This window comes from Salvelinus alpinus, chromosome 14 (assembly GCF_045679555.1).
Source record: "Salvelinus alpinus chromosome 14, SLU_Salpinus.1, whole genome shotgun sequence".
In the NCBI taxonomy this organism is placed as follows: domain Eukaryota; kingdom Metazoa; phylum Chordata; class Actinopteri; order Salmoniformes; family Salmonidae; genus Salvelinus; species Salvelinus alpinus.
The window spans coordinates 31212534-31239005 of record NC_092099.1 but is presented as its reverse complement, the minus strand read 5'-3'; the positions used below and the strand labels follow the sequence as shown (position 1 = coordinate 31239005).

The following is a 26472-nucleotide window of genomic DNA, read 5'->3' as shown; positions in this document are numbered from 1 at the left end:
ACACCATATGTGAATTGATTGCCCCCATCTATCTTCAGAGTTCATACTGTTACGTGACCTAAACTGGGACATGCTTAACACCCCGACCTTCCTAGAATCTAAGCTAGATGCCCTCAGTCTCACACAAATTATCAAGGAACCTACCAGGGACAACCCTAAATCCCTAACCATGGGCACCCTCTTAGATATCATCCTGACCAACTTGCCCACTAAATACGCCTCTGCTGTCTTCAACCAGGATCTCAGCGATTACTGCCTCATTGCCTGCATCCGTAATGGGTCTGCGGTCAAACGACCACCCCTCATCACTGTCAAACGCTCCCTAAAACACTTCAGCGAGCAGGCCTTTCTAATCGACCTGGCCCGGGTATCCTGGAAGGATATTGACCTCATTCCGTCAGTAGAGGATGCCTGGTTGCTCTTTAAAAGTGCTTTCCTCACCATCTTAAATAAGCATGCCCCATTCAAAACATGTAGAACTAAGAAAATATATAGTCTTGGTTCACCCCAGACTTGACTGCCCTTGACCAGCACAAAAACATCCTGTGGCGTTCTGCATTAGCATCGAATATCCCCCGCGATATGCAACTTTTCAGGGAAGTCAGGAACCAATATACTCAGTCAGTTAGGAAAGCTAAGGCTAACCTTTTCAAACAGAAATTTGCATCCTGTAGCACTAATTCCATAAAGTTTTGGGACACTGTAAAGTCCATGGAGAATAAGAACACCTCCTCCCAGCTGCCCACTGCACTGAGGATAGGAAACACTGTCACCACCGATAAATCTACGATAATCGATCATTTCAATAAGCATTTTTCTACGGCTGGCCATGCTTTCCACCTGGCTACCCCTACCCCGGCCAAAATCTCAGCACCGCCTGCAGCAACATCTCCAAGCCCCACCCCCGATTCTCCTTCACCCAAATCCAGACAGCTGATGTTCTGAAAGAGCTGCAAAATCTGGATCCCTACAAATCACCTGGGCTAGACAATCTGGACCTTCTCTTTCTAAATTGATCTGCCGAAATTGTTGAAACCCCTATTACTAGCCTATTCAACCTCTCTTTCCTATCGTCTGAGATCCCCAAAGATTGGAAAGCTGTCGCGGTCATCCCCCTCTTCAAAGGGGGAGGCACTCTAGACTCAAACTGGTATAGACCTATATCCTAGCTCAAGGTCCTAAACGATATCATAACCGCCATCGATAAAAGAGTACTGTGCAGCAGTCTTCATCAACCTGGCCAAGGCTGTCAATCACCGCATTCTTATCGGCAGACTCAATAGCCTTGGCTTCTCAAATGACTGCCTCGCCTGGTTCACCAACTACTTCTCAGATAGAGTTCAGTGTGTCAAATTGGAGGGCCTGTTTTCCGTACCTCTGGCAGTCTCTATGGGGGTGCCACAGGGTTCAATTCTCGGGCCGACTCTTTCTCTGTATATATCAATGATGTGCTCTTCCTGCTGGTGATTCTCTGATCCACCTCTACGCAGACAACACCATTCTGTATACATTTGGCCCTTCTTTGGACACTGTGCTAACAAACCTCCAAACGAGCTTCAATGCCCTACAACACTCCTTCCGTGGCCTCCAACTGCTTTGAAATGCTAGTAAAATTAAGTGCATGCTCTTCAACCGATTGCTGCCCGCACCCTCCTGCCCGACTAGCATCACTACTCTGGACGGTTCTGATTTAGAATATGTGGACAACTACAAATACCTAGGTGTCTAGACTGTAAACTCTCCTTCCAGACTCACATTAAGCATCTCCAATCCAAAATTTAATCTAGAACCGGCTTCTGAATTTCGCAACAAAGCCTCCTTCACTCATGCTGCCAAACATACCCTCGCAAAACTGACTATCCTACCAAACCTTGACTTCGGCGATGTCATTTACAATATAGCCTCCAACACTCTACTCAGCAAACTGGAGGTAGTCTATCACAGTGCCATCCGTTTTGTCACCAAAGTCCCATATACTACCCACCACTGCGACCTGTATGCTCTCGTTGGCTGGCCCTCACTACATATTCGTCGCCAAACCCACTGGCTCCAGGTCATCTATAAGTCTTTGCTAGGTAAAGCCCTGCCTTATCTCAGCTCACTGGTCACCATAGCAACACCCACCTGTAGCAAGCGCTCCAGCAGGTATATTTCACTGGTCATCCTCAAAGCCAACACTTTTTTGGGCCGCCTTTCCTTACAGTTCTCTGCTGCCAATGACTGGAACGAATTGCAAAAATCACTGAAGCTGGAGTCTTATATCTCCCTCTCTAACTTTAAGCATCAGCTGTCAGAGCAGTTTACCGATCACTGTACCTGTACACAGCCCATCTGTAAATAGCCCACCAAACTACCTCATCCCCATATTCTTACTTATCCTCTTGCTCTTTTGCATTTCTACTTGCACATCATCATCTGCACATCTATCACTCCAGTGTTAATGCTAAATTGTAATTATTTCACCTCTATGGCCTATTTATTGCCTTACCTCCCTACTCTTCTACATTTGCACACACTGTACATAGATTTTTCTATTGTGTTATTGACTGTACGTTTGTTTATGTGTAACTCTGTGTTGTTGTTTTTGTCGCACTGCTTTGCTTTATCTTGGCCAGGTCGCAGTTGTAAATGAGAACTTGTTCTCAACTGGCCTACCTGGTTAAATAAAATAAAGGTGAAATAAAAATTTTAATAAAAAATGTTTCACCTGCCCCTATCATTTTACGAATGTATCCAGAGTATTTACAGATTTCATTATCAACAAATGGGGCGAAAAGTACAGTAAATGTAAAATGCACATCCAATCAACAGTGTAATGTTAGGATTGTGTCAGGTGAACGGTTGTGTCCACCTTTATTCTCATCTTTTTTCCATTATATCCAAACTGCTCCCTTTTAATTGCTACCATGATTATGCATATGCTTTTCATATTTCTTCTGTAAGAAACATTTCAATTTAACCCTATCCATATAGGCTAATACCATAAGTCTAAAGAGTTAAGTCAGGATATGGGTAGACGTTTATTCCATTGCCATTTTTTGTTTAAGGGAGGGTTGGAGGAGACATTTTCTATCCATCACCACGCCAGTCTATATAATCAATGCCTTTAATTTAGATTTTAAGTTAATGTCTGGGTCTGTGACCTCAGTCAAAGCATTACACGCTGTGATTTTACAAGGCACCGGGTATTTCTATTTTAAAGTGTCCAGACAGATTTTATCGATCTTTTTAATCTCTTGTTCTTTACTCCTCTGTGTCTCATCACATGTAATTCAAGGAAGTGTAAAATATGGTGGATCAAAACAGAGTACGATGAGTTTGCTCCTCTCTCTCTCACTCTGAATCTGTCCTGGTCCCGTTCTCTATTAACTCTATGAGTCAGTAGCTGGTCCCGTTCTCGAGTTACTCTATGAGTCAGTAGCCTGTCCCGTTCTCGAGTAACTCTATGAGTCAGTAGCTGGTCCCGTTCTCTAGTTACTCTATGAGTCAGTAGCCTGTCCCGTTCTCGAGTAACTCTATGAGTCAGTAGCCTGTCCCGTTCTCGAGTAACTCTATGAGTCAGTAGCTGGTCCCGTTCTCTAGTTACTCTATGAGTCAGTAGCCTGTCCCGTTCTCGAGTAACTCTATGAGTCAGTAGCTGGTCCCGTTCTCTAGTTACTCTATGAGTCAGTAGCTGTCAGCAGAATCCCTCTGAAGGAGTGGGAACCAATGTTCCCACAAATGTTTTTAGTTACTGAGCAACTTTCAGGTCTGCTGAGCGCAAACTTGAGCGTTGTGAAAATGCTGTGCAACTTCTGGCGCATGTTTACCGTGAACACAGGCTGTACTGCTTTAAGTTAGTTTTAACAGTGATCAAGTAGGCTACTGTGGCTATTAAATGATAATGTAGGCCTACCACCAAAAACAATGGAGAAAATGCATCCTATCACATTTTTACATTGAAGTAGCTGTTCTATCATTGAACCTACAGTAGCAGCAAATGTGTCGTGTTCAATGAAGGCCTACATTTCAATTGAAAAAAATCATGCAGGGCTTGACATTAACCTGTTTATCCACTTGTCCTTCAGACAAGGAGGTGACCGATTTTTTGTTGTTGTGTTTGATGCAAGAAGCCACTTTACAAAATAAAATGCATTATTATTCCCATACCATTATTACAGATAATCAGACAAATTATGCTACCCTCTGCCTATTGGCTACTTAGCTTACTCAAGCCTGTCTCAAAATACAACACTGCCCCTTCAAGACAAAAAAAAGCTCTTTACCTGACTTGCTTTTCAAAGATGGCTAGAAATGTTAACGCTGTGTGCTCTTGTTGGAAGCAATTTCCCCTATTGCTGACTACAAATGATCTATAAATAACTAGGCTAATAACTCACTAACTAGCAAAGGATATTAACAAATGTGCACAAGTCGCTACATGCAGCTCTCGCTTTGATCTCAAAACAAGCGCATCTACTCACGACCGCTCATGCTGTAAAAACAGTCCAGTTCAAAGTGAATGGCACATATCCATATGTGGCAATGGTTTATTTGCATATTGGCCTACCGGTCTGTGTAGAGTCATGCCTGTCAATGCAATAGAATCCTACTCTGATGCATTCTGCCTACAACAAAATCTCTTGCATAGTTTGTTTTGTTTCGGTATGTTGCAGTGAAAGTGGCTAATATTGCGTTGATTCGATCACAATTCCCACAGTTCCCACGTTGAGTGAAGTTCAATCTTGTGCTTCGGGGGAGCTGCGCACCCGCACACATCTTCAAAGGAACATTGGTTGGAACTCTTATATTTTTCATGGAACACTGCATCCGATGTGTGTGTCCTTCTGAAGACACACTGCAGCGTCCCAGACCTCCATCTGGGCTAGACCACCTACACACCAAAATTATCCATCCATACACGCACACCTGAACTAGACTCCACTCCTAGTACCATCTGTGCTAATAAAGCATTGTTTGTGTCTGTTACTCTTCTACCTGGAGAAGAAGGCTATGTGTGTGTGTGTGTGTGTGTGTGTGTGTGTGTGTGTGTGTGTGTGTGTATGTGTGTGTGTGTGTGTGTGTGTGTGTGTGTGTGTGTGTGTGTGTGTGTGTGTGTGTGTGTGTGTGTGTATATATATATACACAGCTTCTCTCTGCTGGGATCATTTCTGAGGGCTATACACTACAACAGCTGGGCACAACTAACCTCAAAACACATGACTCCCACACGCTCAGAGGAAGTTGGATGAAGGAGCCCCTAGACACTGATCTAAGATTTAATTTCACTAATGGTCAAGTTTAGGAATTAGAAAGGTAAGGTGCCTAGGAGCTACTACCCAGAGCCTAAGGTAAAACAGTATGTGTGTGCGTCAGTGTTTTCCATGAGCGCTGTCTGTCGGCTAAACAGCCGATAACAGACTAATTGTCATCGGGCTACTTTTTTAATTTCATAAATGAACTAGGCTTCTTTTCATTTACGTTTCACGGTTTAATTCGCTAGTCAGAAAAGTCCACATTGGTGTCTCCCACTAGAACGAACGATATGCATCTTCTCGTTATCACTAAGCTATGGACCCTGAGACTAAACACCTCCCTCTGCAACTGTATCCTGGACTTCCTGATGGGCCGCCCCCAGGTGGTAAGGGTAGGTAACAACACATCCGTCACACTGATCCTCAACACGGGGGCCACTCAGGGGTGCGTGCTCAGTCCCCTCCTGTACTCCCTGTTCACTCATGACTGCATGGCCAGGCACGACTCCAACACCATCATCAAGTTTGCCGATGACACAACAGTGGTAGGCCTAATCATCAACAACGAGACAGCCTATAGGGAGGAGGTCAGAGACCTGGCCGTGTGGTGCCAGGATAACAACCTCTCCCTCAACGTGATCAAAACAAAGGAGATGATTGTAAACTACAGGAAAAGGAGGACAGAGCACGCCCCCATTCTCATTGACGGGGCTGTAGTGGAGCTGGTTGAGAGCTTCAAGTTTCTTGGTGTCCACATCACCAACAAACTCATGGTCCAAACACACCAAGACAGTCATGAAGAGGGCACGACAAAGCCTATTCCCCCTCAGGAGACTGAAAAGATTTGGCATGGGTCCTCAGATCCTCAAAAAGTTCTACAGCTGCACCATCGAGAGCATCCTGACTGGTTGCATCACTGCCTGGTATAGCAACTGCTCGGCCTCTGACCGCAAGGCACTACAGAGGGTAGTGCGTACGGCCCAGTACATCACTGGGGCCAAGCTTCCTGCCTTCCAGGACCTCTATAACAGGCGTTGTCAGAGGAAGGCCCTAAAAATTGTCAAAGACTCTAGCCACTCTCAACTACCGCACGGCAAGCGGTACCGGAGCTTCAAGTCTAGGTCCAAAAGGCTTCTTAACAGCTTCTACCCCCAAGCCATAGGACTCCTGAAGAGCTAATCAAATGGCTATGCAGACTATTTGCGTCGCCCCCCCCTCTTTTACACTGCTGCTACTCTCGGTTTATTATCTAAGCATAGTCCCTTTAACTCTACCTACATGTACATATCATCTCAACTAATCGGTGCCCCCGCACATTGACTCTGTACCCCCAGTATATAGCCCCTCTACTGTTATTTTACTGCTGCTTTAATTATTTGTAATTTTTTTCTTTTTCTTTTACTTAACACTTATGTTTCTTAAAACTTCATTGTTGGTTAAGGGCTTGTAAGTAAGCATTTCACTGTAAGGTCTACACTTGTTGTATTCGGTGCATGTGACAAATACACTTTTGATTTGATAAGACATGCGCCTGTCAGTCACAAAGTGAGGGATGACAAGGAAACACTGCTGGTTTGTCAGTCTGCTGTCTGTCCCCCCACCCGGTACCTTTTTGTGCTCTGTGGTTGGCTGCAGTCAAATTTATTTTCACAGAAGGTGAGCATGATGCTTCTTCATCGTCTTCTGTGAGTGAATTTACACAATCCATGTAAGTGGTAAAGATGAGATGAAATCAACATAATTATTGTTTTGTGGCACATGCATTTATTTTCTTTCGTATGTTTCATAGACTTATGCTATAGCCAGCTGCAGAGCCGGTGCGCATCGTGGTTTGATTGATGACCGAACAGCAAGTGTTGACCAGTTTACAAAAGGTGTCAAACTGACTGAATAAAGTCAATCTCCTATATCCCTTTGCTATTCATAAATCTAGTTATATGTCCAAACATCTTGTTTTTATTTTCCTAAGATTCAAAGCCCATGTTGAGACTTGCCAGTGACCGCTAAAGGGACTTGTCAGCAGGGTTGCCAGGTCTAGCTGAAATTTCTAGTACAATGACCATTCAAAACCTGCCCACAAAGCTTGAAAACTAGCCCAATTTTTTGGAGTCCGCAGCAAGCAAGGAGTTGCCACATTTATCCAATAAACCATTTTTCCATAACATTATCGAGGGAATATCAACGTAGTTTGTAATGACGTAGACGCAAAATTCGGTTTTCCATCAAAATATGAATTATTGCAAGCTTAACTTGAGGTTAAAGGGAGTGGTGACAAAAGTACCCAATTGTCACTCGAGTAAAAGTAAAGATACCTTAATAGAAAATGACTCAAGTAAAGAGAAAGTCACCAAGTAAAATGCTACTGAGTAAAAGTCTAAAAGTATTGGTTTTAAATATACTTAAGTATCAAAAGTAAATTGAATTGCTAAAATATACTTAAGTATCAAAAGTAAAAATCATATCAAATTCCTTATATTAAGCAAACCAGATGGCATCATTTTCTTGTTTTTATTTTATTTACGGAAAGCCAGAGGCACACTCCAGCACTCAGACATCATTTACAAATGAAGCATGTGTGTTTAGTGAGTCTGCCCGATCAGAGGCAGTAAGGATGACCAGGGATGTTCTCTTGATAAGTGTGTCAATTGAATCATTTTCATGTCCTGCTAAGCATTCAAAATGTAACGAGTACCTTTACGTGCCAGGGAAAATGTATGGAGTAAAAAGTACATTCTTTTCTTTAGGAATATAGTGAAGTAAAAGTAGTCGAAAATATACATAGTAAAGTACAGATACCCCAAAAAACAACATAAGTAGTACCAAAAAGTATTTTTTCTAAAGTACAATACACCACTGGTTAAAGGAATTTGAATATGTAGCAAGAGAAAATATATGTTTGCCCTTATTAAACTAACTCTCCAATGATTGTAAATAAAATGTTTGTGCATTTGCATAACTATAAATAAATCCAATAGGAAGGATAGTTGTGATTAGATGAGTGTTTAAAGTTGGACAGAGGATCTCGAAATCTCTGTTCAAGAAACACTGACAAATGTTAGCCTATTTTCTGGCAATTGTGCTGTTATTATGTGCCAGATATTAAGACTACAAACCATTATAAATTGCCTATTTGCAAGATTGACTTGTAATTTCAAAAGGCATAGGCTACTGACTAAAATCTGGGTTTATGATTGTAATTCAACTTTTTCTGAGCTACATGCAGGTAGCTTAAATAGCCCCCGATAGGCCTACATCTCATTTCAGGGAAAAGTCCACAACGAAACTGACATTAAATGTGGAGAATGATACATTTGTGAGAGAGCTGTGACCATGATCACAATTGATAACTTCCAATTTAATTAACTAAACATGGCCATTAATAATAGCATAATAAGACAAGGCTTCAACAACAATAAACAGAAGTTTTCGGCTATTTATTAAATCCGCTTGCCAGCTCCATGTAGCCTACATAAGTGGCACAAACTGATTTGCAACGACTCCAGCGATATTGTCATTTCAACATATTTATTGTGTCAAATGGTAGGCTACAGAAGCCTACAATGGCATAGAAATTAATAGACTACTTGATAGCCAACAGATGCAAACGTATCATTCTTCACATTTAATGTCAGTTTCATTGTGGACTTTCCCCCCATAACAGAAGCACACGAGGGATATCCATAACTTTTCATTTCAAATTTCCCCTCACGCAGAGCTCGAGACCCAAGAACTAAGCATGCGTAAAATCCTTCGCTTGATATGGTTTTCCATAATCAAAGTCGACATTAGAATACCGTTTACTTGAAACCACCCCCAAGCAAATATATCTAATGTGCTCTAGTGTGCCTAAAGTGGGTTTCCAGTGCTTTGTCTCCATCATTTCTTGATGCACATCAGTTCTAATGTGTTAATATGTTTTATAGAAAAATGGTCGGAAATAGATGTCTCTATAATGACAATCTAAATAGCATACCTACAACTGGTAAAAAGTTGTCACGATGTGTGCTTGTGCTGCTCTCTCCTCTCACTCACGAGACTCAGCAGCACCCTGCAGAGCTCTCTCAACCAGTGCTCTCAACACAAACCTAACCCCACCGGCCCTCCCCACTACTCACTCTCCGGCCCTCACCCTCCCCACCCACTCAGAAACAGCCTGCTCAGTGCCTGATATTTCACTGTGACCTGCTGCTGACTAATATACACACACACACACACACACACACACACACACACACACACACGGAAAGTATTCAGACCACCATCACCCGACCTCCACAATCACCCGACCTCCACAATCACCCGACCTCAACCCAATTGAGATGGACCGCAGAGTGAAGGAAAAGCAGACAAGTGCTTAGAATATGTGGGAACTCCTCCAAGACTGTTGGAAAAGCATTCCAGGTGAAGCTGGTTGAGAGAATGCCAAGAGTGTGTAAAGCTGTCATCAAGGCAAAGGGTGGCTATTTCGAAGAATCAAAATATCTTTTGATTTGTTTAACACTTTTTTGGTTACTACATGATTCCATGTGTGTTATTTCATAGTTTTGATGTCTTCACTATTATTCTACAATGTAGAAAATAGTAAAAATAAAGAAAAACCATTGAATGAGTAAGTGTGTCCAAACTTTTGATTGGTACTGTATATATAAACATAGCCTACCTATCGCTTTTGTAATTTCTTTGCCCTGGTTAGAATCAGTTGCCTAAGGCTGCTTGAATGCAGAGGAGAGGCGATGTTGTTTCTTTGCGTTTCCGTCTTGCTCCAGTATACTGGGGTGATGTTAGTGTAAATGTGTCAAAATATTTGAGGTGTTGGCAGCTGCATAGGCTATTCTCGTTGAGTGTGGCAACATAATGTTAACGTTTTATCCACAACTCTGTCCATCGCCGTTGTAATCTAGTGGGAAGCCAAAATGTTCCCAAACTGGAGATTTAAACAATGATGGAGGATCCTCCAATTCTGGTTTATCCAACACTCGCCATCGTACAGAACTAGTTCCCGGTTGCGCCTCACAAAAGGACAGTTTGAAATGCACAAAATAAGATTAGAATTTTGATTACAACATGCGCATATACTCGAATTGTTTTAACGGAATAGGCAGAATTATTAAAAGTAAATCTGAGATTTACTCCAGAGGCATAGGCCTATAAGGCAGCGTAGACATAGCGTATAGGTGTAGTGTTTTTATTTTGTAAATATTTGTTAAATGTATTATTTTGGGCTCACCGCTAGTAGATAAGACTAGTTTTTCTGACTAGATTACTAATCTACTGCCTTCCTTCAAATTCCCACCCACAGTGTTTGATTGACAGGTCTGAAACCCTACCAACTCTGTGACTCACAAACATCCTGCCCCCTCCCCTGACAACTCTACCCACAGTGATTGATTGACAGGCCAAACTGTTAAAGGGATAGTTCACCCAAATTACAAAATTACACATTGGTTTCTTTACCCTAAGTGTCCACAGAGCATAATTTGAATAACAAACATCAATGTGGCAATTTATATCTTGCAGCAAAACTGTAAATATGACTTTAATCTCAAGAGAAGAGAGGTTTAATGTTAAAAAAGTTCATCTTACTTAGAAAATAGTCCTAATTATATAGGCCTATGCAATGACAATATGCAAAACTAAAACACTGAATTCACACATTTTCAGTAATTTTAATTGTAAAGTCATGTCTTTCTACGCAATATTACCAATCTGGGAGGTAAAGTATTCAATAATTTAACTGTGTATTTTGGATGGAATCAAGGCATTAGAAGGTACTAGAGGGGCCACCAAAATAGAGCTCATTCTGCAACAACAAAAAATCCCAGGGGGCATGCCCAGGTTTTCTACTCCATGTACTTATGGAAAATGTGTGTGTGTGTGATCAAACATGAGCTGATTGTGCAGGAGCACAGAGTAGCACAATAGAGAGGTAGGGAGATCAACATCTGTGTAGAACCTGTCTGGTGCTTTTTATGAGAGGTAGAGAAGGAGAGAAAGGGGCATGACAGAGGGTGAAAGCAACAGAGAGCGAGGGAGAGAGTGCCATAGACACAGAGAAAAGCAAAGCCAAGTTTCTGTTCAAAAGAGAGAAAGAAGATGAAGGCAGAAAGAGAGACAGAGCAAATAGAAAATGAGAGCAAGTAAAAATGAAAGAGCAAGAGAGAGGAGGAAAGGGAAGGAAGAGTGGTGTGTGGTGCAGAGGAGCAGTAGTGGAAGAATTAAGAAGTGCACTCCCTCCATCTCCACTCAATCACTCAGGCTGAGGGAGACTGCATTCAGACCCACAACAGCTCTCAGCTCTCAAGAGCACCAACATTACCAAAAGCCAGAGGGCAGCGCACACACTCCACACACAGGAATAGATAGAGAAAGGAGGAAAAGGAGGAGATATAAGGAGAAGGGAAGAAAGAGGGATAGAAGAAAAGAGGGAGAGAGAGATGGGTGAGTGGTGGCAAGGAGGAGGAGAGGGGGAGTGGAGGGCAGCTAGAGAAAGAGACAGAACGAGAGAGCAGAGTGAACGTGGTTGAGAGGAGGATTGAGAGAAAGGAGCCAGAAGTGTTTCAATCTGACCTTTGAAAATAAAAGCCTCAGTAGGGAAAAGATATGACAAAAAGAGGATGATAACTGGAGAGAGAAAAAAGATGAGAAAGGAGTATTTACTGTTCTCAAGTAGGATTAGTCTGTTGTGTGTTCACACACTGATCCGCTCTCCTTTTACAGTTGCAATGGGTCGATGCACTTATCCAATTCTTTCAGATCTACACTGGTGCAGAGAAGTTGCCTGGCTACCCAAACTCCTTGCTCCGGTCAAACGTTACGCTAGGCCCACGGACATTAGTTTCTTCTCTGCAATTAGTCTGGATCTGAGTATCTCCCCGACAGGTTCTAGAACACAAACAAATTCTAACCATTATGATTGGTCCCAAAAACCGATGGGTTGGGCCAGAGCCAGAACACACGTGGGTAAAGCAGCGTTTTCAAAATGTGTCATTGGCTTTGATACTCTGATGGGTTAGAGATGATCCAATTGCTGATAACTTTTGTTTGTACAACACCCCTAAATTTGACATCCCCACAAACGACTTCAACGATGGCAGTCTCAGACTGAAGTATGTAGCGAACATAGAGCAGCGGAATCAAATCAAATTTATTTATAAAGCCCTTCTTACATCAGCTGATATCTAAAAGTGCTGTACAGAAACCCAACCTAACCCAGCCTAAACCCCCAAACAGCAAGCAATGGGGGTGTAGAAGCACGGTGGCTAGGAAAAACTCCCTAGAAAGGCCAAAACCTAGGAAGAAACCAGGCTATGAGGGGTGGATAGTCCTCTTCTGCCTGTGCAGGGTGGAGATTATAACAGAACATGGCCAAGATGTTCAAATGTTCATAGATGACCAGCAGGGTAAAATAATAATATTCACAGTGGTTGTAGAGGGTGCAACAGGTCAGCACCTCAGGAGTAAAAGTCAGTTGGCTTTTCATAGCCGATCATTCTGAAGAATTCAGTTTGAGCCATCCGACAAGCAAAGAAGGTACTGCTAGATGCTACGGGTTCATAAGGGAATGGGCATGGATGGATAGGTAAACGCATAATGGCAACATGTGACTCGTTTCAAGGAAACTAGGCGTATGTCACACGTTGACTACATCACAGGAGAGGCATTTGAACGTAAGCTTTTATTTTATTTTTTTTATCAAAAGGCGTTTTTTGGTGCAGAAAGGTCTTCTCGAACATGTGCACTTTCATGTCCCTTAATAACACATGTGTATGCCATCTGTAAATGCAATAAAATTGTTACATTTCGAGTCTAGTTGGTTTAGCCACAAAAAAAGACGATGAGTTTGGATTGGTCTGCCATGTAGCAAGCGTCTGTCTATAACATGAGGTGCTCAGTATGTGTAGGTAATCCTGTCTATAACATGAGCTGGTCAGTATGTGTAGGTAATCCTGTCTATAACATGAGCTGGTCAGTATGTGTAGGTAATCCTGTCTATAACATGAGCTGGTCAGTATGTGTAGGTAATCCTGTCTATAACATGAGCTGGTCAGTATGTGTAGGTAATCCTGTCTATAACATGAGCTGGTCAGTATGTGTAGGTCATATTTTCTAACGCAGCTCTTTTGAAGGATATCACGTAGGAGAACTGCAAAAGTGTTGCTCTCCACTTTCTGGAGGAGCGAGTTTTCAAATCAGTGGAATACCCGGTGGCATTAGAGTACAATAGCAAAAGAGTTGGAGAAAATTCTGGCGTTTGATTGCAAATATGTAGAGGGAGTCGAAAAGAGAACACACAGAAGGCTGTTGTATAAAACACCTGTCTCCAGATTACATCTTCAAACTAAGGGCAACCATGGCATCCGTGACAGAGAGGGAGAAGTGTCCATCCGTAAAATAGAATATCTGAAAATGTAGCTAGCTAAACTAAGTTTCTGCTCAGCCTGCTGGCTCGCTAGCTAACGTCACGTGTCTAATCTGTGAAGTAATATTATTTGAATCTCAGAGCCATTTGCATTGCTATTTATAGCCTAATGTTAGCTAGCTAGCTAACATTGAACCTGGTTGGTTAACTACCTGCAGATTCATGCAGGGTAGTCACGTTATGAGTTGGGATTATGGTTTAGCTAGCTAGCTACATCTCTAAACAAAAGACTCCACTGTGCAAGTAACCATTTCACTACACCTTCTGTTTCCTGTGCATGTGACAAGTTAACTTTGATTTTATTTGATATAGTATGTGTTTACCAGAGATGGTAATGTGAAGGAACATGACCTGCACCAAAGTCAAGTTAGGATATAACGTTAGGCCAATGAGACAGTGTCCAAGTTCTAAATTCTACATATGAACGCCCTGCTTTAATTCCGTCACACTCACAACAGTAAGCCATTTTCTATAATTGACTCGCCATTAACTTGTAAATAATGATCTTGTTGTGAGTTTATTTTCCTGTAATAATGAAGACAAATGAGCTAAAGTGAAGACGTTGTCAGCTATATGATATGGTCATTATTTGAACTGGATAGCCAGCTCACTTAACATTAGCTAGCTAGCTAACAAGCTAGAAACGAACCAAAACATTGTTTAGAAAGCTGCTTTTAGTTGCCTGGTTTGCTAGAGTGAAATCCAGTAACAGTCAAAAGTTTGTACACACCTACTCATTCAAGGGTTTTTCTTATTTTTTTTTTTACAACTATTTTCTACATTGTAGAATAATATTGAAGACATCAAAACTATGAAATAATGCAATAACCTAAAAAAAGTGTAAAACAAATCAAAATAGATTTGAGATTCTTCAAAGTAGCCACCCTTTGCCTTGATGACAGCTTTGCACACTCAACCAGCTTCATGAGGTAGTCACCTGGAATGCATTTCAATGTGTGCCTTGTAACAGTTAATTTGTGGAATTTCTTTCCTTCTTAATGCGTTTGAGCCAATCAGTTGTGTTGTGACAAGATAGGGTTGGTATACAGAAGATAGCCCTATTTGGTAAAAGACCAAGTCCATATTATGTCAAGAACAGCTCAAATAAGCAAAGAGAAATGACAGTCCATCATTACTTTAAGACATGAAGGTCAGTCAATCTGGAAAATTTAAAGAACTTTGAAAGTTCCTTCAAGTGCAGTCGCAAAAACGATCAAGTGCTATGATGAAACTGGCTCTCATGAGGACCGCCACAAGAAAAGGAAGACCCAGAGTTACCTCTGCTGCAGAGGATAAGTTCATTAGAGTTACCAGCCTCAGAAATTGCAGTCCAAATAAATGCTTCATAGAGTTCAAGCAACAGACACATCTCAACATCAACTGTTCAGAGGAGACTGTGTGAATCAGGCCTTCATGGTTGAATTGCTGCAAAGAAACAACTACTAAAGGACACCAATAAAAGGAAGAGACTTGCTTGGGCCAAGAAACATGAGCAATGGACATTAGACCGTTGGAAATCTGTCCTTTGGTCTGAGATCTTTGGTTCCAACCGCTGTGTCTTTGTGAGATGCAGAGTAGGTGAACAGATGATCTCCGCATGTGTGGTTCCCACCGTGAAGCACGGAGGAAGAGGCGTGATGGTGTGGGGGTGCTTTGCTGGTGACACTGGCTACATTACAAACACTTAAAAGACACACCCTATCCCCTCAGCCCTTAAATTAAGTGGACACTTCTGATGACGTATCATGACATCTGACGAGTATACACTTGCAGGGCAAGTGCCGGAAATTCGTCACTCATTCATCCCGCGACGATTGTGTTTTCAGCCACTGGTAGCTTGTGGGTGCTTTATATGCTCTACAGTCAATTATGATTGCATGTCTAAAGTACTTATATTAACTATATCATTATTAATATACGCCTACTGTATGATAGCTAACAAATTAATTTAGCTAACTAACGTTAGCCTGCCTAGCTGGAACTTCTGAAGGAAAATATTTTATTTCTACAATTTCCAAAAGCTAACTAAACAAAAACATGACGTGTTTGTGCAGTAGTAGCACAATTTCTAACTTATTTACATTTGTTTTTACTTACACTTGTATGCTGACTCCATATTGATGTTTTACGTTTTGCCTGACTTTTAGATGTGTACAAACTTTTGACTGGTACTGTATACTAAATTCATTTTTAAACAGGTATTATTGGTGTTAAAATACACTAGTTATGCTGTTTTTGACCACCAAGCTGCTGATGTCATGCAGCCTGTAGTTTTTGTGTTCATACTTTTTCATAACGACAAGTCTGATGTCAGACGACAATAGAATGTTCATGATGTCACTGCGACAACTGTCGATAGACGTAGTATAAATCAGCCTTTAGTCTTGAAATCTTTGGTTGTTTAGTACATGGCCTCACATGTGAATCCTTGAAGAGATGGGTGGGGATAAGGCTTAAGAGGGTGTGAACGATTCTGAATGGGTGAAGACAAAGAAGAGCACTCCAGTAGGTTTACCAAAATATTCAAGGTCATTTGCTCAAAATTGAGGTTACAAGTTTATCAACTTCCAAAGCAGAATTACTTTCCCAGTGTTCCTCAACTGTAGTGTATGATATTTCATTTTCTAGCTCCGAGTCTCTACTTTTATTCAATGTGAAAAATTGCTACATAAGACTGGATCAAGCCGGTCGGTCACATATGGTAGTAGTAATACTAGTGAGTGATTTTCTAGTGGCTCACCTGTGCTGCCTCCCAGCCCCACTGCCTGTACTTGGGGTCGTGGGTGAACCTCCACATGTACCAGTAGGTCTCGATGACCTCTGGCCTCAGGATGTAGTATTTCTCATTCTGACGCACCGCCACTGCTTCCAGACCACTGTCAAACTTAAAGGCCTCTGGACCCAGCTTCAACACTATGGAGAGAGGGATGGAGGGAGATGGATAGATATATATATATTTAAAAAATCATTCCATATCCACTGATTTTCCTGGTTGAGCAATAAGTACACAACACATATCCTGCCAATTAAATGTTTGGAGTTAGAATGTAATAGGAACCGATTAAAGTGATCAAGAAGCAGACAGATTTGTTCTGCAAGCCTTGTCACTGTGTGTGGGAACTGAACACAAGTTCATAAAAAGAGACAGCCGGATAAAACTAGGAAATATCATCACTGTAAAACTTCACTTTCAGGAAGATCAGCCAGTTCCCATGGTAACCTCACTTTTTTTATTTTAAAAACAACATTATTTTAAGCTCACACAGAATCTGATTCACCATCACGCTTATATTCACTTGGCGACAACTAAAATCCATGGCAACCAAACCACCCTATAATAAGTTACCATTTATCCCTAAACTATAAGTTTAGGTGTGTGTGTTTCTCCATCTCACCAGTGCGGTCGTAGGACTCGTGGCAGGTGTGTGCGATCTCAGCCCCCAGCTGTAGGTAGTGTCCAGCCTTGTCGTCAGGTGAGCCGTCGGCCCCCAGAGCAAACATCCCCCCGGCGAAGCAGGTCAGGTGACCCATCTTCCTCTCCAGGTGGCCATTCTTCCACTCCCCGATAAAAGTCAGGCCACCGTTGGACTTACGGATCAGGTGGCGCTCGATTGCCTGGAAGGAGATGCGGAAAGGATATGGGTGGTGATGGTAGGAGTAGGTGTGTGTGGGTTTAGGGAGCAGGGTGTGTGAGTGGTGGTGATAGTAGAAGGAGTAGGTGTGTGTGGGTTTAGGGAGCAGGGTGTGAGAGTGGTGGTGATAGTAGAAGGAGTAGGTGTGTGTGGGTTTAGGGAGCAGGGTGTGTGAGTGGTGGTGATAGTAGAAGGAGTAGGTGTGTGGGTTTAGGGAGGAGAGAGATAGAGGACAGGTAGTAAGTCCCTGGCACAGTAGAGGAAACAGGAACAAAGCTGTTTAAGTGTCCTCAGCTTCAGTCCTTGAGAACAGCAGCAGAATCTTCTATCCATCCTCTTCCCTGGCACATAATGTACTTGATCAATCAACGTCAATAACTGGCAACAGAGTTCAGGCATCTACTTCCTGTTAAATCGCTCACTGATTAAAATGCAAAGATGGAGCCCAGTACACTGCAGTTAAAGTACTTTGAGGATTTGAGGAGCAATCCTAACTATCTGGTCATAAGGATATAGAGCAAGGTAGTTGCTAATTCAGGGTAGGATAGTTGAAACACAGCTGTGTGTTTGTCAATCAAAGACATCTTAATGGAGACCAGTTAAAGGTGGCTTGTCTCCATGGAGACCAGGTAAGGGTACCTCAATGGCGTCGTCGTAGGTCTTGCGGGCCTCTGTGTCTGTCTTGTCTGACATGAGCCAGGCCTTCAGCAGGTACTCATAGAAACTGTCCCCCAGACCTCCAACTGATGTATGATCTACAAGGGGGGAGAGAGGAGAAAGAGAGGGAGACGGGAGAAAGATGAGAGGGTGGGAAAACAGGGACAAAGTGAGCGAGAGAAAAATAATAAAGAGAGTGACAAAAAGGGGAAAGATGATAATTTATTCATTGGATGTTTTCTTCCAAACCCCAACCAGAGCCAGCACTATTCTTCAGAGGGGTTTTTAATTTACAGAAAAAAACGACATGGAGACGCTTTGTCCCCCTTACAGTGTGATGGCAGAAAAGATTGTGGTTGTTTACTCTCTCTGATGTACTCCTTCTTAATGTCCCCAATGTCCCAGTAGAAGTTGATTCAGCCTTTATAGCTGGCCTAGTTACAGTGACACCACATTACAGTGAGCCGGAGGCTGTGCCAACTCTCACTCAGTGAGAGGACACAGATGGGTAGGCACGCGTGCACGAAACGCGTGCACGCACGCACAATCTCTCACAGACTACCCTGAGTCATGAATCCGCAGTAGAAAACAATTTGGTAGAGTTTAAGTCGAGTAAAGACACTCAGAAGGACTATTGTGTTTTCCCCATGAGGCCTGACCCTGTTTAGCTTCATTTGTTAGCCAGCAAGGACTTGCTATTGTGTAGTTGCCTCCCTCTGGCTAAAGCCATGCTCTGATGCTAACAGAGCTAGCCAACTTATGACTCAGCAGTGTTAACCAACAGTGAAGCTAACGATGCTAACCAATGCTGAGGGAGTCATTGAGAGCAGTGGGGCTAGAGCCATTAGCGGTCCTAGTCCACAGCTAGTGCTGGGGCTAACCCCTAAAAGCTTATGGCTAATGGTAAATGAATGCTGTGTGAAATGTGCTGGCTGGGCTTGTAGCATGTCCAGCACTGTGGAGAGGCGTGTAGTGGTGAGATGGGCATCTCTTCAGCAGATGTTTTAGTGGTGTGTTATGTTAGTCAGGGGGGAGCTAATGCTAACAAATGTGCTGCTGGAACAGACAATTTTTATAGTAGTTGACAGCTGGGACTTTGACGATAACACTACTCGTATGTCTGTCTTTATGTCTGTCACTCTCTCTATGGGTCGGTTTTAAATACCTACAGACGTCTCTTTGATATTACACTGGCACTTTCTGTATGGCTACAACGCATACATTCACATCTCTCACACACAGAGGTATAGATTTATGGCACACGATTACTTTGTGATTTTCCATAGTCACACACGGCTCATTACTTTGAGTGACAATCCTCCTTCTGTCTCCTGCAAAGACACACACTCGGAGCAAAGTATGCAGAGAGAGAGAGAGATGAGCTGAAGAGATTCACAGACACAAAGTCAAATGTTTTCTATGCAAAATTGGCATTCCCCTGGCAAAAGAGAGAGAGAGAAGTTGCAATGAATAATTCATTCTCATATGGAGGGATGGAGAGATTGAGAGAAAAAGAGAAATAACAAAAATCTACACAAACAACATTGGAGAGGGGTAGACACTGTAGGGCTCTCTGTGTGTGTGGGTGGGGGGGGGGGGGGGTCAGGTTGAGCAGTGAGAGGCAGAGACAGTAATTAAACCTCTCTCTCATTCAGGATAATAAACAGAGTTAGTTAAGACGCTGCCTGCCAACAGCTTCTAATTATACATATTTATTAAAGAAAAAAACAAAACACTACTCACACACATTCATTTACATAGCCTAGCGCCCATTGCACCTGCATTTGAATTAAAGGAAATAGAATTGAATAATATGAAATGAAATTCAATTATATTAGGTGTAGTCTATACAAATATACATCTTGTACATAAAACATGTTGTTATATACATGCATATAAAATATTGTTTAAACAATTTATTTTCAGGACCATCTCTTAAAATGAAAACCTATATGCAAATATTATAAGTTATTACATATTGTTCAATATGGGGAAAATACTACATTCCCCAGAATGCAATAGTTTAATCATCAAGTTTACCCTCAGGCCAAATGAAATGGTTGGTGGAAATATAATTGGCTATTCTAAGCACAAAGTAAAACAAGTACAGTGGGGTGAACAAGTATTTGATACACTGCCGATTTTGCAGGTTTTCCTACTTACAAAGCATGTAGAGGTCTGTAATTTTTATCATAGGTACACTTCAACTGTGAGAGACGGAATCTAAAACAAAAATCCAGAAAATCACATTGTATGATTTTTAAATAATTAATTTGCATTTTATTGCATGACATAAGTATTTGATCACCTACCAACCAGTAAGAATTCCGGCTCTCACAGACCTGTTAGTTTTTCTTTAAGAAGCCCTCCTGTTCTCCACTCATTACCTGTATTAACTGCACCTGTTTGAACTCGTTACCTGTATAAAAGACACCTGTCCACACACTCAATCAAACAGATTCCAACCTCTCCACAATGGCCAAGACCAGAGAGCTGTGTAAGGACATCAGGGATAAAATTGTAGACCTGCACAAGGCTGGGATGGGCTACAGGACAATAGGCAAGCAGCTTGGTGAGAAGGAAACAACTGTTGGCGCAATTATTAGAAAATGGAAGAAGTTCAAGATGACGGTCAATCACCCTCGGTCTGGGGCTCCATGCAAGATTTCACCTCGTGGGGCATCAATGATCATGAGGAAGGTGAGGGATCAGCCCAGAACTACACGGCAGGACCTGGTCAATGACCTGAAGAGAGCTGGGACCACAGTCTCAAAGAAAACCATTAGTAACACACTACGCCGTCATGGATTAAAATCCTGCAGCGCACGCAAGGTCCCCCTGCTTAAGCCAGTGCATGTCCAGGCCCGTCTGAAGTTTGCCAATGACCATCTGGATGATCCAGAGGAGGAATGGGAGAAGGTCATGTGGTCTGATGAGACAAAAATAGAGCTTTTTGGTCTAAACTCCACTCGCGGTGTTTGGAGGAAGAAGGATGAGTACAACCCCAAGAACACCATCCCAACCGTGAAGCATGGAGGTGGAAACATCATTCTTTGGGGATGCTTTTCTGCAAAGGGGACAGGACGACTACACCGTATTGAGGGGAGGATGGATGGGGCCATGTATCGCGAGATCTTGGCCAACAGCCTCCTTCCCTCAGTAAGAGCATTGAAGATGGGTCGTGGCTGGGTCTTCCAGCATGACAACGACCCAAAACACACAGCCAGGGCAACTAAGGAGTGGCTCCGTAAGAAGCATCTCAAGGTCCTGGAGTGGCCTAGCCAGTCTCCAGACCTGAACCCAATAGAAAATCTTTGGAGGGAGCTGAAAGTCCGTATTGCCCAGCGACAGCCCCGAAACCTGAAGGATCTGGAGAAGGTCTGTATGGAGGAGTGGGCCAAAATCCCTGCTGCAGTGTGTGCAAACCTGGTCAAGAACTACAGGAAACAAATGATCTCTGTAATTGCAAACAAAGGTTTCTGTACCAAATATTAAGTTCTGCTTTTCTGATGTATCAAATACTTATGTCATGCAATAAAATGCAAATTAATTACTTAAAAATCATACAATGTGATTTTCTGGATTTTTGTTTTAGATTACGTCTCTCACAGTTGAAGTGTACCTATGATAAAAATTACAGACCTCTACATGCTTTGTAAGTAGGACAACCTGAAAAATCGGCAGTGTATCAAATACTTGTTCTCCCCACTGTATATGAACATTGTTTCAAGAGAAAAGTTATATATTGTTTGGTAGCTGGAAGTGTGACCGGTCAGATTCAATGTAACTCTCATGTTCTATGGCTGAGTGGAATTTCTTTGAATTGCACTGAATTAAATTCTACTTCCTGTCACTCAAATTCTACATCCTGTGGGGTGTGGCCAATTCAATTAAAATTTCAACTCATGAGCTGAATGGGAGTCAATTCCAAAATTCTGAATTGAGCTCAACCCACACACACACGTCAGTGTTATTCTCTGAAGTTGAGAGAGACTACTTACGTTGGCCCCAGCGACCGGTGCGAGGGTTCAGATAGTTGGGGTAGAGCCCGTTGGGTCGGTCCATTTTGGCCAGCAGCTTCCGTATGTGCATTACCTGACAGGGTTAGAGGAGACATGGATATATCTCTCACCCAGGGGAACACGCAGACTTAGACACCAGTACTAAGGAGGTGTCTCACCTTTTGGTAGTAGGCAGGGTTCCCGGTGAGGTAAGTGAGGTGGACAAACTCCATGTGTAGTGTTCCAAACTCTGCCAGGATACTACTGCCTGCTGACGCCCAGCCCCAGTTACGCCCCACACCACTACACACAGGGAGGGAGAAAGGATTAACTTTCAATCACTGAGTAGAGAATCTTGCTGACATGTCATTGTTGCAGTTATGGATGTAGATCTAGGGTTAGGTTGTGGTCAGATGTAAATCTAAGGTTGCGTTGTGGTCTGAGATTGACCTCTTGAGGTTGACCATGGCCCAGGGGATGCCTGTGGGAGTGTTGAAGGCTGGGAGCAGCTTCTCAGCCAACTGGACCGCCTTCACCTTAAACACCTATCGACAGAGGGAGAGAGAGAGAGTGTGAATGAAGGATTTATAGGAAAAGCTGAGAAAAAGCTTCAGTGATGGAGAACATATTTTTTACAAGAGACTTAACAAGACAGCCGAAAAAACGGTAAGCGTTTACACGGGACAGAGAAACAGTGGCCAAATTAACATGACAAAGCATCTGAACTGGTTTTACAGGAGAGGCTGAGCATATTGCGGAGTTGGAGGGCAAAACTCCCCCTCAGAGACCACTAGAATAACAGTTGAACCACATTAGAATAACAGAGTACACACACTCAAGTACAGTCACACTTTCCCAGCTGTGTGTCAATGTGTATATACAGTGAGTGTACAAAACATTAAAAGGACACCTGCTCTTTTTATGACATCGACTGACCAGGTGAAAACTATGATCTCTTATTGATATCACTTGTTAAATCCACCTCAATCAGTGTAGATGAAGGGCAGGAGACAGGTTAAAGAAGGGTTTTTAAGCCTTGAGACAATTGATACATGGATTGTATGCGTGTGCTATTCAGGGGGTGAATGGGCAAGAAAAAAGATTGAAGTGCCTTTGAACGAGGCCACCGGTTTGTGTCAAGAACTGCAACGCTGATGGGTTTTTCATACTCAACAGTTCCCCGTGTGTATCAAGAATGGTCCACCACCCAAAGGACATCCAGCCAAGTTGACAACTGTGGGAAGCATTAGTCAACATAGGCCAGCATCCCTGTGGAACGCTTTCGACACCTTGTAGAGTCCATGAGGGGGTGCAACTCAATATTAGGATGGTGTTCTTAATGTTTTTTACACTCAGTGTATACCCCATCCATTGATTCCAAGCCTGTCTGACAGCTGCAATAAAGCTCTTAATAGACTACACTGTTTTATCACACTGTCATCAAGAGGTGTGGGACATTAGCCCGCACATCCCAACAGTCTAAACTGGGTTTCTCTCTTCATTTCAGGAGGTAACTGAAACAAAATGTTCAATACTCCAGAGACCTGTCAGTTACCAGGTTTCCATCCAACCTTTTTATGCAAGTCAAGTACAAGTAAAAAAAAAAAAAAAACTTTTCAAATGTCGACAAAACGAAATGCGCTAGAAAAAGGTGGGATCTTTTTGTATCTGTAAAATTAATTATGCGAGAAATGTCAGTGGAAATGCTTTCATGCGCAAATATTGATATATTAATAATCATATCGTAAACTTGGGAGTCACGCGATGACGCATGTGGTCCTCCTACGACAACTCGGGAAAGTATGAGGTTTATTAGGCTACAGATTTAGTAAACTATCATGAACTTCACAGAGTGATGAAAGTGCAAGGTGATGATCCAAAAATATTGAGGGTTGTATTCTGGTGACATGAGGATTGATGCTTGGCTGCCGTTTGACAAATAAAAGTAATCATCTCTCTCTTTTGTCCATAATAACCTGATAATGTAGGCTATACCTGCACTGTATCTGCAGCTGTTTGCTAGAGCACACGTGCCAAGACCGGAGTGGGCACATTCCCCATATAATGCACATTGTTTCGTGACAAACCATCAGTAGAGTTGAAAATCACGCATAGCTTTTTACCCGCAACAAGTCAATTTGATGGAAACATCTCTGGTGGGAAAGTTTGCATATTGTTTTTTATGCCGATTTTAGAATATTCGCATGAAAATCTGTCGCCAATTGGATGGAAACCTACAGTGAGTAGCTAGTGTCCTACTGCCCCTTACCCACAGAGTAACACCGAAATCAAACGAAAAGCTTTTTTTTTTATTCGAACGAGCGTGTACACGCTGGAATTAGAACGCACAGTGATGAATGAGAGAAAACAGACGGGCTGCGAGCGCCAACGCCATACACTTCAAACTAAAAAGAAATACATTTTATAGGCCCTAATCTATGGATTTCACATGAATGGGCACGTGCACAGCCTTGGGTGGGCACAGGCCCACCCACTTGGAAGCCAAGCCCCCCCACTGGGGAGTCAGGCCCAGCCAATCAGAATATTATTTTCCCCCACAAAAGGGCTTTATTACAGACAGAAATACTCCTCAGTTTCATCAGCTGTCTGGGTGGCTGGTCTCAGACAATCCCGCAAGTGAAGAAGCCGGATGTGGAGGTCCTGGGCTGGCATGGTTACAAGTAGTCTGCGGTTGTGAGGCCGGTTGGACGTACTGCCAAATTCTCTAAAACGACGTTGGAGGGGGGCTATGGTAGAGAAATTAACATTCAGTTCTCTGGCAACAGCTCTGGTGGACATTCTTGCAGTCAGCATGGACTTACATTCCATCCCTGTAGTACAGTTGATAACCTTTGCTATAAATGCTAAAAATCCAATCTTACTGAAGCATGTATTACTTGTTGGCCTATCCCTCTGTACTGGTACAGATCCACTACCCACATCACTCCTCTCAGGATCCCTCCCCCTTGACCCATCTTTCTCTACTTTCTTCACTGCCTCAGCATACGACAACATCTGCACTACTCTAACCCTGGAAACCTCAACCTGCCTCTCCCAATGATGTAGTAACCAAAAAGTGTTAAACAAATCAAAATATATTTTATATTTGAGATTCTTCAAAGTAGCTACCCTTTGCTTTGGTGATGAGTTTGAAGAATCTCAAATATAAAATATATTTTGATTTGTTTAACACTTTTTTGGTTACTACATGATTCCATTATGTGTTATTTCATAGTTTTGATGTCTTTATTCTACAATGTAGAAAACAGTAAAAAATAAAGAAAAACCCTGAAATGAGTAGGTGTCCAAACTTTTGACTGGTACTGTACATCTTGTTCTTGCCCTCTCAAGGGAGGCCATTTCTCTCCCAGCTGCCCATTTCACTCCCACCAAAATCCCCCACAGGAAGTTGGCGCATTTAACAGCAATTTCCTGAAACCTAGAGTCTTAAATTATATCAAACAATGTAGCCAACACAAAAGTCTTATGTTTGATCCTAAATTAAATTGAGGTTGTCTCAATGACACTATGTTCAATTTAGGGGTAATGATTATTCTAATTAATGTGTCTTTATGTGGATAGTCTAGTGAAATGTTGTAGTAGTCTAGCTTACTGTAGGCTATTTGGAATATGAAACAACTAAACTAGGCCTATATGAGCTTGTTTCACATCTCCATCACTGACCTAATCCATCAAGTTAGGTCTTACTAAACTACCATTCATTCAACATGCCTAGTTGTCATTGGTGAACTGACTATTATCACATCATCAGCAGCCTACTGTTGACATAGGCCTACAGCTATACCAAGAGGGCAGATCAACAACTGATTAATTAACATAGGCCTACTAATCTTTAACAGTTGAACATATTTCTGTAAAGGACGGTATTAGCGGAACAGCTCTCTGCTATTTTAGTTTCCATCCACGCAGCGACGGCGGAAGAACTTGTTCTCGCTTAGTTGACTAAACGCTGTTGCTATCTTCGTCGTAATGATGCTTTAGATAAGGCGCCAACTATGAAATAAGTGGTTATGTGCTTGACTAACACCATTTTAGAACAGGTTTTTGGCTAACAGTTTGTTCTCTATTTTCCCAGTGGTATCAATGGACGAAGTGGTGAGCTGCCATCCAGCTCGAGGGAGGAAAATAGTACTATGAATACAGGGGCAGGCCAGAGCGGAGAACTAGAGACTTTTTCTCCTCGCCCAAATCCTACACGCCAATCAATGACTGAGGGATATAGGCTATTCCATCTCACACACTTATTGATTCACTCACAACATGCACCAACTTCACACAAACATTCCCCTCTCTTCACTCATAACATCTGAAAGAGATGTTTTGAAAATGGAGGCCCTACCTGAGTGTGCCTTTTTTTTTTATGTGCCTCTGAGGGCAAAGCTTGGGTTGAACAATGTTTTCTCTCTCAATGCCGCTTTTAGTCCTGACCTGTAGCCGACCAAATAAAGGGGCGAGGGCAGAGTTTGAGTTGAATGAGAGAGCACCCACTATCTCGCTCTCAATCCCCC

At 42.4% G+C, this 26472-nt stretch overlaps 1 protein-coding gene across 2 annotated transcripts in view; it reads right to left on the bottom strand.

Moving 5' to 3' along the window:
* The window catches only part of LOC139538767 (mannosyl-oligosaccharide 1,2-alpha-mannosidase IB-like), a 172193-nt gene that overhangs the window by 4937 nt on the left and 140784 nt on the right, over positions 1 to 26472 (bottom strand). For both annotated transcript variants that reach the window (XM_071341178.1, XM_071341179.1), the window contains exons 8-13: positions 22394 to 22488; positions 22123 to 22246; positions 21944 to 22037; positions 17925 to 18040; positions 17049 to 17268; positions 16394 to 16566 (exon numbers count right to left, since the gene is read on the bottom strand). In XM_071341178.1, the coding sequence (XP_071197279.1) occupies positions 16394 to 16566; positions 17049 to 17268; positions 17925 to 18040; positions 21944 to 22037; positions 22123 to 22246; positions 22394 to 22488 (822 nt within the window). The remainder of the gene's footprint in view (positions 1 to 16393; positions 16567 to 17048; positions 17269 to 17924; positions 18041 to 21943; positions 22038 to 22122; positions 22247 to 22393; positions 22489 to 26472) is intronic.